Genomic DNA, 19,733 nt, shown 5'->3' with positions numbered 1-19,733 from the left:
TGAACATGGTTAGCGATTTGGAAATGTTATGCCTGTATTGGTCAACATCTCTTATGTAAGCCCCATCAAAGTCAACATCCCAGGCTGTTGATGTGATAAAAGTCTTGCTGTTTCCCAGTTCTCAGTTGCAAACATTTCAAGATGGTAACTAAGCTGTTTTAAAGAAAAACAGAAATTAGAAACCAGACAAAAGGGGTATAAAGTAACATTCTAACTTCTTTAATGCAGTCCAATCCAATTATTTTTAAAAAAATCACTCTGTGAACCCTATATTTAATTGCACTAAACATGTTGGTGGTCCAGAAAAATGTATCCTATCGCTGATTAATTTCATCTTCTGGGGTCTTTTATGCATCAAGCCATCATCAACCAACTGAGTGTGCACTGTTGTTATTTTTATTTTTAACCTACTCTTTTTTTTCCTTTCTTCCATTTGCATAACTATTTTATTCCATAGACTTAAAAACAATCAACTAGCCAAGTTATTAATTATGATACATCTAAAAAAATTAATACTAACCCTAACATGACTGCTGCTTTAAGAGCTCTCTGTATAATCGCCCTGAAAGGGCATCTCAGTGGCAAATCACTATAACAGGTCCTAAAATCATAAAAGTAATAATAACAAAAAAGAGAGATCCAGAAAACCAACAGAAAATTTGTGAAGATAAGAGAAACAAACAAACAAGGGGCACCATCTTCTGGAAATTCTCCTGCCAAGGCCTACTAAAATGAATGGGACCCCTGCATGTGGAGACTGTGCAGGAGAATTTCCCACTGGATTGTCCCAAGAACAGGCTTTGGATTTGCTGACACCCAGATAATGGTGGTATCGCTCTCTCAAATGCTGTGGTGCCCGCTTTGATGTGAATCTGGTCTTTAAAAAAAAACACAACTTTTAAAAAATTTGATTTCTGTTTTGTAAAAAGAACAACGGCACTTTTACCTACTAGATACCACAGGGTGTGTTTTTATGAGCAGACAATGACGCTAATATGAGACTCTCAGGAAAGGGTTAATGGGGCAGAAAAAACGAGAGAGGATAAAGGGTATCAAGAAAGCGAGCTTTCTCTGCTGGATCAACTTGGGTTCTTTATAATTCTCAAACTTGTGTGTGTGGCTTTTCATTCTTTCCTGGTTCCAAGTTGGGTCATCTACAGACCTCTTGGATGCTTTGCACAAATTCTGCCTGCACTGCAGCCCCGAGGTCATCAATTCATTGTCATGCAGACACCCTGCAGATGGTCAGCTGACCAACATTCTCCACCCAGGGAAGATTTAGAGAGGAGAACAAGTAAAGGAGGGAACCTAAAGGGTATTAAAAATGCCTCAGCTACAAAACTGGATTCTGTTACTCCCCCTCATTCACAGCCATTTTATAATTATACATAAAACAGACTGCTGCTTTGTTAAGGTTAAAGCTGGCCTTCATTTTCCATCCGGCCCCATTGGTTGCTGGTCGACCTCTGGATCCACCAGGGAGGATGCAAATGCAGACTGAACAATCTGAAACCCAAATGATTCCAGAAGAGACATGTTCTGTTGGGGTGAAAAGGGGGACCCCAATGCAGGGCCCAAGTCCCCTAATGGGGTCCCCAGGGAGCGAACATGAACTTTCTGTATATGTTTGTTGAGATAGGACTTGGATCTGAAAAAGCTTCCACATTCAGGACAGGGGTACTTCTTATCTCCCTCTGACTCCAATTTATTTTTGGTGACAACCATGTCGCAGGAGAAGGAACCGTTGGCATTTTGTTTCTCAGGGGTCTTGAGGTCGCTGGCATCGGAGAGATCGCCATAGGAATCTGAACTCTCAATCTGGTCCGAATGTGAGCATTTCTGGCCTTCTAGGGAGAGAAAGAAAACACATGTTTTTAGTTCTTTGTGAGCATTTAGTACATGGGAGGTCACCACTGGTTTCCCAAGACAACAACTGTACACTTCCTTTGGCATGCAATAGAGACAGAACTCAACAACCTACATAATTTTGTTACTAGCAACTGGCTTGCCCACATGTCATTTGTAGCCTTCAATAAGCAAAGACCCAACTTCGCTGCCTAGCCAACTTGGATATTTTGACTTGCACAGGTGACCAGGCAAGTAGCTATTTCCAAGCCTGGCCTTGATGTACATTGAAATTCATGTGCTCTCGGCCCTGAAATTTCATATTATAAACTACAATATCACTAGAAGTACCTGCAACATTCAACATTTGTATAAAATGCCTTACCCATGCCCTTATAGTGTGTACATCTCACATTCACTGAATACTTTGTAATTAAAGTCCCTCATTACTGCAGAGTCACAGATGGAAGTCACTTCTCCCAGCAATGAAGTGCAAATGACTGCTGTACGCAAGAATAGCCAGTAATCTCTATAAAAATGCAAGACACAATAACAGGACAACCAGTTTACAAGAGAGGAGTCCAGCAAATCTCCCATCATGGAATCAACAGCTGCTTTCCTCCTCAAGGCAGTCTTCTTCAGTGATGAAACTCCAACTTGGAATCAGAATGCAAAACTATTTTTAAAAACCTGTATGTTATAATCTAGATTAAATAATACTGTTAAATCTGGAGGGGTGTCATGCACAGAAGGACTATCCCATTTAGAGGGGGTTGGATCATGCACAGAGAGACTATCCCAAGTTATGTTCATCATCATGTCTGCTGTGACGTCCCACATGGGAACTGCGCATGCACAGTTCCCATGTGAGCCTCCACAAAAGAACACTCAATGAACAACAGTTACAGGTAGGTGCAACCCTGTTTTCATCGTTGTGTCTTCTGTGCATGTGCAGTCCCATGTGGGATTGCACAGAAGAACACTCGATGAACAACAGTCACAGGTAGGTGCAACCCTGTTTTCCCCACTCACTCATCATCCCACCGCTTTCTCCATGCCTACGCATTCCTCTCAGTGATCTGAATTGAACTTGTAACCACAAGCGAAAGAATTTTTGCCATGGTTGAAAAGCAGAGACAAGAATTCTAGAGACACAAAGAGCCACACTGATCCTTATGATTTTCTTCAGAGCAGTACATCTTGGAACCAAGAGGTTGCAAAGCTACTCTTGCAATGTCCTGCTGGGAAACAGCCTACTAAAGTGGACCTCCTGCCATCAGAACGGCACACAAGCAAAGAGAACAAAGAGCTTTTTACGAAAGAGAAACCTACAAGGACACCTACCATTTCCCCACAAAAGTGGCAAGTCCTTAGGGTGCTCAGTTCAAGAAGGGGCGATCATGCAGCAGTGTGTGGCAAACAGAGCTTGGAACAACACTACTGTAACAAAAAGCTGCAAAGCTATTTGTAAACCTTCCCTTATAAAATGTCCCTAATAAGATCAATCCATTCTACTTAAACCAAAACAACTGTAATAAAATCAACTGTCAAGGTTTAGCTAGACACATTTTGGGATCTGAAATGGACAGCGCAAATGGCACCTCACTCGCTTTTCACAGGCGGGGTACAAAGTATTAGGAAGTTTTCCTGCACTGCACACCATTGAACATGACTTACACAGGTCCACTTCCATTCAATGGGGCTTGCACAGAACTTCCCAGAGGGTTTTGCTCTGGAGCTCAGGTTTCCCACTTCCATTGTCCTTTACCGCATGCAAAATCTGCCTCCTGAATAGAACACCTCAACTGGCAGCCCCGAGTAGGGCAGACTATTGAAATGGAAGCCTGCATAGACTTTACATCCATCCCACAAAGGTTTTCTCCAGTACAACCAGAAGCTGAAGCCTAATGCTACCACTGATAATGTAAGTCTGTATCTAGGACATACCACTTCAGATTTAATATAGGGGTTCAAAGAATTCTTCCACAGAAAACTAGATACATACAACCCCCTTAAATGTTAGAGGAAAGGGTCCTAGCCTATGTTTTTCCTCTAACAAGCTTGTTCTCTTTGTGGAGGGATTTTATAGAGATGGACTTGGCCATGTCAGTCTGAAGCCATACAGTCCTGACACAGGCTGACCTCTAAAAACCTGGCTTGAGTCTTTTTAAAGCTGGAAGTCAGATACAAATAAGACATCTCACAGGCAAGGTTCAGCCTTCAGAATTCGAGGCCTTCACCTGTTTCAAGAGAAAGTGGACAGATGGATTTCCTCCCCCCCCCCCTATATCTTGTATCAAGAGGGGAGGGATGTAAATCCTTCACCCAGGGTCTTTGTCAGCCATGGTTTGCAAACATTGTCTTATTTATCATTTTCCTAATATATACCATCAAATGGTACACTTTGTCCTGGGCTTCACACTGGAAGTGGCGGGTCTTGCGTCTGAATGTTCTTCCATGAGGGGTAAAAACTCCTCACTACATAAAAAGGAAACACCCTCATATTTAGTGGGAAAAGGCTAGGTCTGAATCATTCCTCTCAAGAATGCCCTTCTTCACATAATGAACAATTAACTTAAGGAATTCCTTGCCTCAAGATTGTGGATTGGGCAAAATCATTGAAGAGGAGAAGAGGTCTCTCAGTAGCTATTAAACATAATTAGATAAATGGAGGGTCTCTGTTCAGAGCCACTATATAAGTGACAGAGTTGTGAGATCAGAAAGCCTTGGCCTGACCCTGCAGGACTCTTCTAGTGTTCTCTGTTGCAAGTATTCTCCATGCAGTGAGGTTTCCTCCCTACTCTATGAAAGAGCATTCAGACATGCAACCTTCCCATTTGCTGTCCAAGAAAAATGTTACCATTCCACTCTGCTGACCCTTACACTTGCTTTCTCCAAACCGTTTCCCTCTTCCCCTCCTTCCCATGCCCAGCATCCAACAACACAAAGTCCTACGCCGAGAGACGGAAAGTGCAGAGCAGGGAGTCGCTTGCCTTTGATGCCATAGGTCCTGATGCTGTGGAACGCTGCTCCCCCATTCGGGATGGGCTCCGGGTGCCTGGAGACCTGGGGAAGGGGAACACCGTGGTGGGTTTTAACATGGACCTTTAAGTAGGAGGCAGAGGAGAAACCTAAACAAGATAAAAGGAGATGAGATCCTGCCACCAGTATAGACGCACCTCTGCCTTTCCCCTTATTCCTTTTATCTGCTTCCAGATCTTCTTGGGTCCTCTAAAGAACTTGTGCATGAGTCAAAATGAATGAAATCTGGCCACTTTTGAGGGAGGCATCAAAGTGTGAAGTGTGTCCTTTAGGCTTACAAATAAAAAAATCTAAACATTACAGGAAGCAAATCTGTGCATGAGCACTTTTGGAAGAAAATGTATCACAACGAAGGTGAGAGATGCCAGAATCCATATCAGATCTACAAGACTGAGGTCTGAAAACTTCTCTTGCAGGTAATCATATGGTAAACATGTTTCCATATCATTAAGCCTGGCCAGTTCCTTAAAAAGCCTGTAAACAGATAAATCCGGTTTTTGGAATTCGGCAGGGCCAAAGTAAGTCATTATGGTTTTAAATATGTAAATACTGGTTTGGCGGACTGGATTTTTAAAAATTGTTTAGGCATTACCTGGGTTGGGAACATGCTGTGTGCTCCAGCAAATTAAGACTAGCTGGAAATGGGAAATAAGATGAAAATACTCCTGGCTCTTGGGAGAAAGAGCAACCAAAGCACATACAAAAAAAGGAGTCCTAATCTTGTCAAAATCAAAAAGAGTCCAGCAGCACCTTTAAGACTAACCAACTTTATTGTAGCATAAGCTTTCGAGAATCACAGTTCTCTAAAGTTGGTTAGTCTTAAAGGTGCTACTGGACTCTTTTTGATTTTGCTACTACAGACTAACACAGCTAACTCCTCTGGATCTAATCTTGTCAGATAATGCTTCTGAATGAACATTGTTAGATTTCTTCAACAACATCTAGCGATTTCTTTAAAACAACAACCCCTACCCCCTAAACTGGATGTTTCTCTTGGTGAATTCTACAGCCTCATATGATTATACAAAGGTGCCTTATCCCATCAGACTGAATGGTTAGCCCAAGGAAATTGACAAGACTGGCAGAGGCTCTTCAAGAACCCAGACAGAGGTCATCTCCAGCCCTGCTCCCAAGAGCCTTTTCAACTGGGGATGCGAGAGAAGGAACCTGGGGCCTTCTGCACACAAACTGGGAGCTCTGCCCTTGACTTATTTCTTCTTTTTGTCTCTGTATTAACTAAAATGCTACCATAAACAATTTGAATCACTCTATTACTTGTTATAAATATTGCTTAATATAATCCCCTTTTCAGCAAACTCCCCCACAGATTTTCTGTTGGCTCTCCTTTTCCATAAAGAGAAAGCAAAAATCCTAGGTATTCATCCTATCATGTTAATTCAAGAGCACCAGCAACAAATGTCACTGTAATCAATTTATTTTTGTTTCTGCTGTCATTGCAAGCCAAAAACTGCATTTCAAAAATGCATTACAACGGCAGCAGCTGCTGTTACAGCAAACAGCCTCCTGGCTTTTACTTGCAGTTCTAATGACCAGTTTCTCTGAAATTCTTATAATCTGTGGGTGGTATTTCAGAAAACAAGGACACTTTCGGATGGGTGGGCTCGAGGGGAGAACATCTGTAAGCTGAAACACACATGTCCAACTTAGTTCTTGCTCACAGAGGATCCTGTTACTGTCTTTCTTTTGGGAAAGGGGAGGGGAACTTACTTGGGGGGGGGGGTTTAATATTGTATTATTTTTATTCTATTTTATACATTGTCCTGAGTGCCCCTGGGTAGGAAACGGGGCTGATAAGGGAAGACAGATTCCCTTTTTTGTGGTAAGTGGTATCCTGCAGGAAACAATTTGCTTTTTAGGAACTTAGCAGCTGTGAAGAGGAGAGCCCTAGCTTTGGGCAAGGCACTGTTACAGCTACAGAGACTCCATGGTAAAATGGTAGGAACACTGATCTGGGACAACTGGGAGAAGGAAATGGGAGTATAAAGAAGGCTGCACAGTAAAAAAAGGCAGTGTATATAAATGAATAAAAGTAAATAGGGTTCAGTGATTTTGGCTAAAAAACTGAAGTAGCCAGCAACATTTTTAGTTGAGTCATAAATTGACAGTAGCAGCTTCTGCTATGTATACTTTAGCAAAGCTCTGAGTTCTTTACCTCTACCTGAGAACCTCTAAGCCAGATACATCTCAGAGTCAACAATGAATTCTGAAAACATAAAACACTTAACGGGGGCACTTAGCATGCCTCAGAATGGTTAAAGGGCTTCACACATATTATCATAAACAATAGCAGGCAGGCCAATGTGTTTATGGGGGGGGGACAAAGAGAAAACGATGACTTACAGGGCAATTTTGGGGGGAGGGAGGGGGGCAAAGAAAGAACGATGACTTGCCTAAGGTCACCTGGAGAGTTCCTACCAGAGGCAAGATTTTAACCACAGACTTTCTGGTCTACAATATAATATTTTAGCAGATAGGCTCTATAACAGCTTTCTGTAAAGAGCGCTTCAAAGGGGTTTTAGTAGTAAGTATAAGTCTGGAGACACTGGATGGGGAGAAAAGTAACAAAAAGGGAGACAGGAGAAGGCCTGTTAGGGAGGGCAGCAGAGAACATTAGAAACTAGGGGCCATTCTTCCCTCTTCATCATTCATCTCCTCTTCTTTCCACTGCTTTGTCTGCTTGCACACTCCCAGAGGAATGTCTCCTCCTTGACCTGTGCTTGGTTTTAAATGCCCCTCCCGGCAACCCAGACTATTCATGTTCACAGCAAGTCATGTGATCTGTTTGGGATTGGATCTGGGGGTGTGATGGGGGTCTAAAAAAACCTTTGTCTGGGGACCTGGGTTGAGTCTCAGCAGCCCACCAAAAACCACTCACTATATTCCAGTATGGGTATCATCTTACCAACTAGATAATACAGTCCTTTAAGTATAGAATGATTTTCTCCTAAAATAATAAGAATACAAAGTCAGGATAGATCACAGATAAAAATTCCAAACTGTTATTTCTGGCTCCTCTGCTATAACCCATAACTTATAAAATTAATTTTTAAAAGCCTGTCCTCTTCACTGGCCAAGTGAAAAAACCCTGTATTTGTTTATTGCAATGCTTCTTCTAATTTGGAATAAGCCACTGGGCAGTGGACAGCCAATGTGGTGCAGTGATTACAGGACTGAACGAAAACTAGGGAGATCTTCCTGGGTGTGACCTTGGGTCAGTCACCCTCTCTCAGCCTCAACCATGTGTAGTGAAGATATATATTCCAATCCTCTGCACCTCAGGTTGAGTGACAAGGAAAAAGCACACAACACTATTTCATATTTCTCTTGATCTCTCTCTGTCTAATGAATGGTGGCACCATCCAACCACACAATTCCTTCAACATAAGGGCATTTCCATTAGTGGAATAGGATCTGGTGATTTCTATAGATTCCCTCCTCCTATTTCAGACCCCTACTTTGTCCATCTTCTAAACCCAGGGATGAAAGGGGTGATTTGGGGGGGGGGGTGTCCAGTGGACTACTTCAGGAGTGGGAATTGGGAAGGTCCTGTTTTGTTGGATACTCACAGGTTAATCTATAATGGTGGTTCTAGCCAGGGGTCATTTTGTAGAAAAAGAGCTGGAGGAACTCATTAGCATAACTCATTAAAATACACCACACACCTTGCCATCACCGGAATTGTGCCGTTAGCATAACTGATTTGATCATGCCACACCCCCTGACATCACCTATCCTGGCTGTTCTGGACCCAATCCTGGCCATTCACGGCCGAAATTGGGCCCAAAATGGCCAAAAAGGGGCCTAAAATGGTCAGGATCAAGCTGCTGCTGAATGGGAGACTGATCCACCACCTGTCAGAGGCCCAATCCGGGCCATTTCGGCCCCAATCCAGGCTGAAATGGGCCCAAAATAGCTGAGAGTCAGGTGGGTGGGGCCACCTGTCATGTGACCTCTTTGGGGAACTGCCGGAACTGCGTTCCTGCACGTCCCCCCTCGAAATGAGCCCTGGTTCTAGCTATCACATTTTTGTTCCTTCCTTCCTCCAAGGTACAAGGTTCTATCTTGTTCCAGTTTACCCTCATAGCCATACTGTGAAATAGATGAAGCTGGGAAAGAGATTGGACTGAAGTTACTCACTGGGGGTTTGAACTCAAGTCTCCTCAGTCCTAGCCCAGTGCTCTAACCACTATACAACCCTGGTTCGGGATGCAACACCTGTGGTGAAGAAAGCCTGTAGAACATGCCAAATACACGTATCATCTTAACCAGAAGGACCAACAATCTATAAAACACTCCAGCCTCTGTGTCTACTAAGATTATACTCCTCTGTCAGGAGGAGGAAACCCAAATGAAACACCATGTTCTTAAGTGTAAGGGATAATGGGGAAAATTCAGCATACCCATACCCCCTAAATTTGATTAATAACCAAGATCTACACTACACTGAAGACAAAGAGTAGGAATAGTCTCTTCACAAGAGATCAAGGAGATTTTTGGAGTATCAGCCAACCAAGGCTGAAATCATGGGAAACAAAACAATGCACAACTATTAATTAATTTAGGATACCCATTGCCCCTTTTTCCAAACAAGAATTGGGAAAACACTTTCTAGTAAGTTCAAAATAAAATATAAAAATATATTATAAAAACCACTAAAACCATCATCAATAAAGTCACCAAAAGCAGTAAAATAAAAACATCGACATAAAACCACAAAAAAACAATTCAGCAAGTCCAGTAAAAGAGAGGGCACAAGGAATACTACATAATTAACAAAACGCCTGGGCAAATAAATGTTCACTTGGCAACTAAAACTAAATAAAACTAGGCATCTGACTACAGGAAGAGTATTCCATGGCCAGGACACCACTACAGAAAAGTCCCTGTCTGATTTCCATCTACCATACTTGAGAAAGTATACAGAAGAACAAGGCCTCAGAAGCCAATCTTAATTTAAGCAGAGTTATATACAAGAAGGCAAACTGTTGGGTATTTTGTCCCTGGGCAATTCAGAAATGTGAAGATAAGAATCAATGCTCTAAATTGTCTTTGGAAATGAACTGGAAGCTAGTGTAGATTTTTAAAGAAGACTATCACCAATATATCTACTTCTCAACATGGTCTTGTCTGTGGATTCTTAAACCAAGATATCTGAGCCATCAACAGACAAGATCTATCCTCAAAAACCTGAGAAAACCCCAGGTTTGCAGAATAACCTGAAATCTTTAAGAAAAATACGAGTTAGCCCCCCACCCCATAATAGAAACCATGCCTATACCTCTAAGAAATGAATGCTCTCTGAGATCTCAGTGGCCATTCTGGGAGTTGCTAGGCAACCACAAGTGAATTGCCAGCCTTCAAATCTTGGTTTCTGTCAAAAGACAAAGAGCAGTGCCCTTTGCAGGGCTATTTTGGCCTCCTATTCCTCTCTGCTCCTGCCCTGGAGGGAGGAATCACTGAGGACAGGCCTAGCACAAACTTGCTACCATGTAATTTGCGCAACTCAACCAAGTGAAGCACTGGCTATAATGATGCCACACAACTTGTCTTAGCCCAGTAGTAGCCTCAACACAACTTACACAATGTGACTCAGGCCTAAACATATAATGGCGACTGCACAACTTACTTGAGCAATGTACTACCACTTAGCTTTGGAAAACTGGCAATATTTTTCCCAGGGAGAGGCTTATAAGGGGAGGGAAAGCTGAGAGCCAGTGAGGTGTAGTGGTTCAAATGCCAGATTAGGATCTGGGAGACCCAGGTTCAAATTTCCACTTTGCCATGGAAACTTGTGAGGCAACCTTGGGCCAGTTATTCTCTCTCAGCCTAACCTGCTTCAGAGGGCTGTTGTGAGGATAAAATGGAGGACAAGTGAATAACAACAACAACATTTGATTTATATACTGCCCTTCAGGATGTCTTAACACCCACTCAGAGTGGTTTACAAAGTATGTCATTATTATCCCCACAACAAAACACCCTGTGAGGTGGGTGGGGCTGAGAGAGCAGAGCTGTGACTGACCCAAGGTCACCTAGCTGGCTTCAAGTGGAGGAGTGGGGAATCAAACCCGGTTCTCCAGACTAGAGTCCCACTGCTCTTAACCACTACACCAAACTGGGTCTCCAGTTTGTAAGCTGCTTTGGGTGCCTATTGGTGATAAAGGTGAGGTATAAATGAAGTAAAAAAAATAGTAACTAAAGCTGAAGACTAAAGGGGACCTTATAAAAGAATGGTGAATGGGAAGGAAAGAAAGAAACATGAAAAGGGATGACGAGATAGAGGCTGCCAGGAGGAGAGAAAGAGGAAATCATATGGGGATAGAGGGGAAAATGCAGTCTTTGTGGGTTCCCCACCCGTTATATCTAAATTTCAACATTGTCCCAACTGTGGATCCCTAAATCCAGAAATGGTGGCTATGTACAAAGAAGACAGAGCATTCTACAAACCTAAGGTGTCTCCAGTTTGCAGAAAAATATAAAAAGCACAAAGCTTAAAAACAAACAAACAAACAGCTCTGATTTGGAGAAGTTACTTGAAAAAGAGGAAGATTCTGCCAGCAGGAAGGAAAAAGGAAGGGGAGGAGGAGTCAGAGCCATTGTGTATGAACGAAGCAGGTAGAGGTGATGCAGTAAGCAAGCAAGTGGTTAGTCTGGAGATTGGGTGGCCTGGCAAGTCAGTAACATGCAAGTGGACTGCCCAGCATGCAGGCTAGGTGATGGGTGTGCTGTCTAGTGTGCAAGGTGGTGGGAAAGGCAACAGAACCCAGGAGGTGCGGGAGGCAGGCAGAGGAAGTGACGGAACTAGTGAGGAGAGGCCAAAACAGGAGGGGAAGCACACACTGAGAGGAGGCAAAAAGGATGGGAGCCCATGATAGCTGCAGGTCTCCCATTCATACTCTTCATAATCCACATCAGTTAGCAACCTCACTGCCGCATTCTGCATCATCTGAAGCTTCAAGATTGTCTTCTAGGGCAGCCTCACACACAACACATTTCATTAATCTAACCTGGATGTTGTCAGAGCATAGATAATGATGACCAGATCTGGCTTGTCAAGGCCAGAACACATGCAACAACCAAAGATGGTGAAAGATTATAAGATTATAAACAAAAGCATGGATTTAAATATCACTCCCCCCCCACCAACCTATGAAGATGGTTCTTTAGGAGTAAAAATATCCAGAACAGCCTGACTCCTTAATCACTAATTAGCTACAGTGTTGACCAATACCACCTGAGTCTTGTCTGGATGAATGTTTAATTTGTGGGCCTTCAGCCCATTATTGCTTTCAAGCACTTGTTCAGACCATCCACTGACCATTGGACTGTTGACAAGGAGAAGCAGAACTGTGTATTACCAGCGTACTCTCCCAGCAGTTTCTGTAGATGCTAAAAAGCAAGAGGGAAAGGATGGAACCCAGCAGGACTCCACAACAAAGATGCAATCAGATTGAGCCACTAATTCTTTAGCACTCCCCTGTCCTTTAAAGTTCACAACTTCCTGGAGCCAAACCAGGTAGCCTTGTACAGAGTTGCCCTGGGAATCAAGTGATCCTGGACTACCAATCCCACACTAGTGTCTGCTGTATAGCAGTATACTTCTGCTGCACTTCCTCACCAACTTGTCGCTGGGGGAAGCCAACAGCCTTACCACAACTTCTGACAGTTTCCATACTGACACCCTCCCAATCCATCTGCTTCCTTTCTTCCCCTACATACCAGCGTTCTGGTTGTTTTCCTGTCCTACAGCCCACCCCCAGCTGTTGAGAAACCTTAGATCCTTTCTTATCACAGATGTCTTGTGTTTCTTCTGATTTGGCCTTGCAGCACCTATGTTTCGCAGGACACAAGAAAACTGTTTACCCTTCTTGCTTGCAGACATGCTATCTATCGCAAGGAGGGAATGGAAAGAAAGATACAGACTGATGGAAGAAGAGAAGCAGATTCTGCATGCTTACTCCTCTAATAGACAGGTTGCCTGTAGGTGTAACATCAGAGCAGAGAACACAACAGCAAACAAATACTACACACTTCTGCTTATATTGTAAAATCAAGAATGCCCTCCCCATGAAAGTAGGGACAGTATAATGATTGGCGGAAGCAGAAACATTGCATATTTTCTGATGAAAGACACTCCTGTAAGTTATCCATGGAGATGCTCTCTCCTCATGCTTCCTACTGCCCTTGCTACATACAGCTGTGAAAAGCAGACAAGACACCAGAATTGAGGTTATTTCCAGATATTTTTAATCCTTAAAAAGAGTTAACTTTGTTTAGGACTGCACTGTTGTTATGTTTAGAAGTTATTAGATTTTTTAAATATATGGATGCACGTCCCTATTGTTTGGTTCTTCATCACCACTAGGAACTATATGAGGGGAGGCCTGTTGTCCAACCTCCAAATTCTACACAGGATTACCTCTCCAGTAACTGAGGGCTAACTATGCCAGCACTCAGAATAGGGTTCCTGACAGTACCTACAATAACAGAACCCAACCTGCCAATTAAATGCAGTTTACAGAGTACAATTTAATCTCTAATCATCAAAATATGTCACTAAGCACAGGCTGCCATACTGAAGGATGGAAATCAAAGCAGTCTCTTCCCACCCTGCAGACTTCAAAAAGTTGGTAAAGAGAGAAAAATACAGGGGCCTATCAACCATTTCCTAGCTGAAAGTGGGGATATCTTTTCTAATGTAGCATTTCTGAGAGACAGCAAGAAATTGATAGACTGATACGATTAATTCCAGCTTTGCAAAAATTTTCTATCACCCACACTTCAAGTTCCAAAAATTTGTCTGCATCCTGATAAAATGACTTATCAAGAAAGCCTTAGAATTTGATCTTCAAAATCCAGAACCCGAAGTTTATTTTCCATTTCAGAAGTTTCACAGATCTCCTACCCAATTAGAATTTGTGAGCCATGGCTACCATAACCATTTCCAATGTTCAGCCCAACTCACTGGACGCTCCAGCACCATCAGCTCAATCTGCTGTCAGCAGAACTGTTTACGCAGATTCCAGCAGGATCACCATAAGGAAATAAATGTAAGTGGCAAACTGGAAAGTCTCTAGAGGCATGCTGTTTTGGAGGCTGCTCCCTCTTCCGTGTCTCACCCTCCCCAAATTTCTGTGCAAAAATTGACTTTTCCGCTTGCTCGTATGAACACAGAAAACTTGCTTATATTAAATCAGATCAGCAACCCAGTATTGTCAACTCTGGCTGCCACCTGCTCTCTCAAGATCTTAGGAAGATAGCAGTCGCTTTCCTTGCACTGTCTACCCCACTCCCTTCTCCAGCTCATATAACAACTATAGCAGAATTTTCATGCAAACGGAAAGCAAACCAGTTTTCTCGCATAGTTTTGTATTTGCTGAAGAAACAAATATCTGTATTCTATTGATATTGTATACAGTTCTTAATTGTCCACTTGGAATACCCAAACAAGCCTATCAGTAAATCACTAACTGTGAATTAGTACTTTTACTGCAATGTCTCAGTATTGTGTTAATATTTCTCAGAGCCCAAGGCTGCAGTCCTAAACACACTCTAAAGAATAAGTTCCAGTGAACCCACAGGGATGTACTTCTGAGAAAACAAGCTTACCTCACAGCAAACATCCCAAACAAGTTCCACTTTATTTAAAACGTTTCTTCCATAGGGAAGAAATTGCATTGAACAAGTTTGACACCGGATTGCAAGTTCAAAACAGTTGTAACTCAAGGCTTACCTTTTGCAAAACTGAGCATAAAATAGACACATTTAAGTGTGAAGGAAGCACATCTTTTAAAAAGTGCTGGAATGTTGTTTGGGAAAGGACTGGCCAAGAACTTCGTGATTCTTTACACTAGATGGGGTGTGCAGGTATTTTGTACTGGGCAAGAATCAGCACCACAAAGAGGCTCCATTTACTTTTAAAGTTTCTCCTCATCTCCTGGAGCCTTAACCTTTCATAAGTTGGAAGTTCTCAAATCTGCAGGCTTCTCGAATGTTGAGGATGATAAAAAAAACCACACAAAAATTGAGAAGCAGCTGTTTATAAGGGAGAGCATGAGAAAATGGAAGCCAAATAATTGGAATGGAAAGGTGTACCAACTCTGTGCAAAACATGCCAGATTTATGAGTGCTACAAAATTCTTACAGATGTCTGACTGAAAAGGCAGTGATAGGACTTTTGTATCACTCAAAATCATTATTTATGGTGGCTCATTCACACATGGAAGTCACCACTGGATATAGGGGACAAATAATGATATTTTACATGTGAGCTGGCCTCAAGATATATTCTGTTGGATGAAGTCAACAGCAAAAGAGAACACAATTTACTACGCTTTCCTTCTCCTTGGAGAAGGCATTCAGCAGCTTGAGTTCAAATCCCACCCATTGCCCCATTATGATCTAGTGTATTAGTTACCTCTGTTGCAGATGGTACAGAAGTTGCTTGGTCCTTCACTGTGTTTCTTCAAATGATCGGCCATGTATGCTGCTCGCAAATACTTCCCACAGACCTGGCATGGAACTTTGTCTTCGTGGCATGCGAGATGCGAGCGCAGCCGGTCGCGGGTAGCAAAGGAAGCATTGCAAGTCTGTGGACAGCAGCAAACCCATGTTAACTTCTCTCACACATATACAAACTGCTACAGAGAGTAAAAGCGACTTATTTGCTCTAGGTGACACTCAACACAATAGTGTCAAATTCAGCCGATATAGACATGTGACATGGGAAAACAGAATTAATTCTGTTGGATGAGAAAAGGAAAGCCACCAATGCTCTAATTGAGTTTAAAATGCTACTACTAAAAAGGAAAGGCACCAAGACTGGATTGGAGACTGTTCCAGAGGAAGGCTAGATGCCATTTTAGGCCAGCTCTTCTTATTCCTCTCACTAGTAAGATCCAGCAAGCCAGAGCAACATCACAAACTTGAAAAGCATCTGTCATCTGGCTGCTTATGGTAAGAAAGGCCTTTAGTCAACTGGACTAAAAAACTTCTCTCCTGTTTTCCTTTTTACGCACAAATGAACAAGGCACAAATGAATAAGGGTGTGGGCTCATAACATATATGCAAGGCCACACAATTATCTACATTGTTGAAATCCTCAGAGTTCCCTTTGAAATCAAGTGGCAGAAGAATTCTCAACAATATTCTACATTTCCTACCATGCTCCACACCTACCTTTAGAAATATCCCAGTGTGCTACATTAATAGCTACAATCCAAAGTTCTGCTGAGATCTGATATCCACATGATGCTCCATTCCCTTCAACAAGGGGGAAAATTCTACAAGTGTGCAGTGCACAAACAGAAAATTTCTGACATTGAACATGGAAACTCTATCTCACATGGAGACATGGAGGTCTATGTGCACATCAGAGCTCTTGTGGGAGTACCAAAGACAATGGAGCAGGTAGAATGGCTGCATAATGCTCCTTGTCTATCTGAAAGCAGAAAAAAAGGTGAAGAAAGGAAGAATTTTGGAAGAATTGCAGATTTGTGGAAGTGTAACAGGAACAGAATGGAAGCATACAGTGAGGGGTTAGAAGGAGCTACTGCACAATCCCCAGGAAAACTCAGCCTCACGACATGCTAGAATTTGCTTTCTGTGGTAAATTCTGGAGTTAACAGCATAAGAAATCCTGAAAACACCCAACAACTACCCTGTACATGTGTGAATTCTGTCCTCTTGACACATACAACTGACAGAAAGAAGCAATTTTTTTTTTACATATAACACATAATTAATCTATGAAATTCTCCTCCACAGGATGTGGTGATGGCTACTAGCTTAGATACATATCAAAGCCTGAGCAGCACAGCTGCAAAAATCAACAAAAGTTCACAGAGGAAGAAGTTAGCTATGCTAGTAAAATGAACTTTCCTTGTACAAAGGCAGTCTGACTCTCAGTTCCAGAGATTAGAGAGAAACAGAGATGAGGGAGAAGAGACAGCCAGCATAGTATAGTGGTCAGAGTGTCAGACTAAGATCTGGAAGACCCAGGTTCAAATCTGCCATGATGTGTGGCTCGATGAACTTGGGCCAGCCAAACACTCCCAGACTCAGCCTAACCTACTTCAAAGGGCTGCTGTGAGGATAACAAGGAGAAGGGGAGAATTTTGTATGCCACTTTGGGTTCCCATTGGGGAGAAAGGTGGGTATAAATGAAGTAAACAAATAGGAAGCAGCCATCACCTTCAGAGAGCCAGAATGATGTAACGGCCAGAGTGAGGAGTCCCAGGTTCAAATCCTCACTCAGCTGTGAAACTCATTGGGTGACCTTAGGCAAGGTTTTTCTCTCAGCTTAACCTACCCCACAGTGTTGTTCACAAAATAAAATAGAAGCGGGGCTCGATCTTGTACGACATCCTGAGGAAGAGCGGCATGAAAATAATACTACATTGTGTCTGGGCCAATCACTGTTGGAAACGAAATTCTAGGCTCCTGATGGGTGGGCCAGCAATTATAGGAAAGCCAGGCACATGTATCCCTGGGCAGCCATGGTGGGAGAGAAGACCTTGAAATACATCTCATCTTTACATTTCACCCGTGTTCAACATATATCAAGAACTTCAAGAGACTGTTTTGCTCACAAGCCAATTTCAGAACCTGTTTTGAGTTTCTTCTCTCAAAAACACACAAGCATAATGTGGTTTTTATGTCACCTTTGTATAGTTAATCTGACAGGATAAGAGAGTGCAAGTTACGCATGGACGCATGAAGCTGCTGTATACTGAGCCAGACCATTGGTCCATCCAAGTCAGTAATGTCCACTCAGACTGGCAGCAGCTCTCCAGGGTCTCTGGCAGAGGGTGTTCCACATCACCTGCTACCTCATCCTTTAAACTGGAGATGCCAAGGACTGAACCTGGGATCCATAGGTTAAACTCACCAATGGGTTGCAGCTAGCACAGGATGCCACAGGATATAACCCTAGGTTGTATGATATTGTCAAGCCGTTCATAGAACTGTTTAAATTTCTCCAGAACAGATTAACAATATGCATTAAAATACCAATGTGTTTACAGTGCAAAGGGAAAGCCTATCTTTTACCTGTGAACTTCTCAAAGGAAGCAGGGCAGCGAGAAGGGGGTGGAGGGTCCGCCGTAGAGCCAGAAAACAGACTTTGCAAAGACTCTTCCAGAGGGCTAACTGTTAAGTGTTGCCCCCAAAGACGGGAACTTCCACAATAACACAGCACTAGCAGTAATACAATATCACACCAGTCAATGCACACACAGAGGGAATGTGGGAACAGGACTGCTTTGGGGGAAACCATCTGATTCACCATATTCTGCTGATGTGGCATGTTCAGGACTCCTGGAAAGAAAAGCAGGAGGCAGTCCCTCTCTCAGTCCCTTCCTACCACTGCACACACCACAGACACTCATGGAGGCGGAGCAATGGTAAACCCATCATGGGTGGGGAAACGGTAAATCCAGGACAAGAAGGAGGATGCAGGCATGCTCCATTTAGTTTTTCTCACCAGTCCCCCTTTGTCCACATTGGAGGAGTCTGGTCAAAGTCCAGAAGCTTCTTTACAAAGCCTGCCTCCCAACTCTGCAAGGGGAGGTTTTTCCCAAATCAACCTCCTGCTTCCTTTGAGGGAAGAATAGTATCTTAGACTCCATAGTTGTATACCTTGCTGCACAGAATGCAATCCTACGCAGAATTAAGTCCATTCAAATCCCACAGAAATCAGTGGGTTTAGACTGGAGTAACTCTGCATAGGACTGTATTGAAAGGCTGGTGGTTTTAACAGGGCTACTAGTCTATGGCACAACAAATGCCACAACCACCTCCACCCCATCCTACATGTTGAAAGCTGTTTATGAAATTCATTATAGGAGAGAGACATGGGTGATGGTAGGGTTTCTGGCCCACCAGCCTTCCATGCATGTATGAAGCCCTTCGACCCAACTCAGTAGTTTTTTTTACACCTGGTGCTTCAACACCTGGAGAGCACCATTCTACAGCAGTTTCCTCATCAGAGCTCCCTAGTACCTTCCCTGTTAAGACAGTGTTAACTCTTGTGTGAGGAAACTGGCAGCTGATTAAAGCACTGCTGCTTAATAATTGGTGCAATCCAAACTAACGATGGGCAGGAGAAGGCAGCTATGGAGATGAGACATGGTGAGCCTGGCATCTGTTGCTAAGGCAACCCAGCAGCAGCAGACATATCCTGAGGAGGTGGGTCTTCCTGACCTGGAAGTGGAAAGGGGCAGGGATGGAGGAGACAAGAAAACTACTGGAAGCCAAAATGCAAATTCCCCTGGGACTCAGTTATATTACAGCTGTTGTTAACAGATTGTGTTTATTTTTATCTATACTGCATCCTCTACCTAGAAGTCAGGGCTCTGTCTTTCCATGCTGCTCCACTTCACTTGCTATTATTATTAATCATTAACTCTTAGACTCAGTTTAGGTATCATGGAAAACCATGGGTTAATGAAACAAACTATGGTTAATGTGAATGCAGGTCACTCTGTTAATTATGGTTAGGGCCTGTCAAACCAGGATCTAAAGCCAAGATCTGAAGCTGCTTTATTAACCACGGTTAGCCATAATTATGGTTTTGCTTGATATATGGATGTAGACATCCTTGCTTGTTTCCCATCAATGCCCTCCCAAAGAAGAGAGGGAATGAAACCTGCATTTGTTGAGGCAAACCAAGTTTTGATTGTCAGCAAGTGAATTTTGTCCTCAAAAACTAACCATAGTTAAAATAAACCATGGTTTTGCATGATCTCTGAACTGAATCTTACTCTGAGAAAAACATGCTAGGAGTCCAACCAGAAGACTTTCTATCCAAGTAAGATGGACAGATC

The 19,733-nt window shown here is 42.8% G+C and overlaps 1 protein-coding gene across 6 annotated transcripts in view; it reads right to left on the bottom strand.

The window, feature by feature from the left end:
• Window positions 1-216: 216 nt before the first annotated feature.
• PATZ1 (POZ/BTB and AT hook containing zinc finger 1) overlaps window positions 217-19,733 on the bottom strand; it is a 38,168-nt gene continuing 18,651 nt past the window's right edge. For 3 of the 6 annotated variants that reach the window (XM_054996302.1, XM_054996303.1, XM_054996301.1), the window contains 3 exons: window positions 15,326-15,497; window positions 4,839-4,976; window positions 217-1,847 (listed from right to left, as the gene is read on the bottom strand). In XM_054996302.1, the coding sequence (XP_054852277.1) occupies window positions 1,429-1,847; window positions 4,839-4,976; window positions 15,326-15,497 (729 nt within the window). In that variant the 3' untranslated portion in view covers window positions 217-1,428. The remainder of the gene's footprint in view (window positions 1,848-4,838; window positions 4,977-15,325; window positions 15,498-19,733) is intronic. The other 3 variants (XM_054996304.1, XM_054996305.1, XM_054996306.1) reach the window with 2 other exon arrangements.

This window comes from Eublepharis macularius, chromosome 13 (assembly GCF_028583425.1).
Source record: "Eublepharis macularius isolate TG4126 chromosome 13, MPM_Emac_v1.0, whole genome shotgun sequence".
Taxonomy (NCBI): Eukaryota; Metazoa; Chordata; class Lepidosauria; order Squamata; family Eublepharidae; genus Eublepharis; species Eublepharis macularius.
The sequence above is the reverse complement of the archived record's forward strand: the minus strand, read 5'-3'. Positions and strand labels throughout refer to the sequence as shown.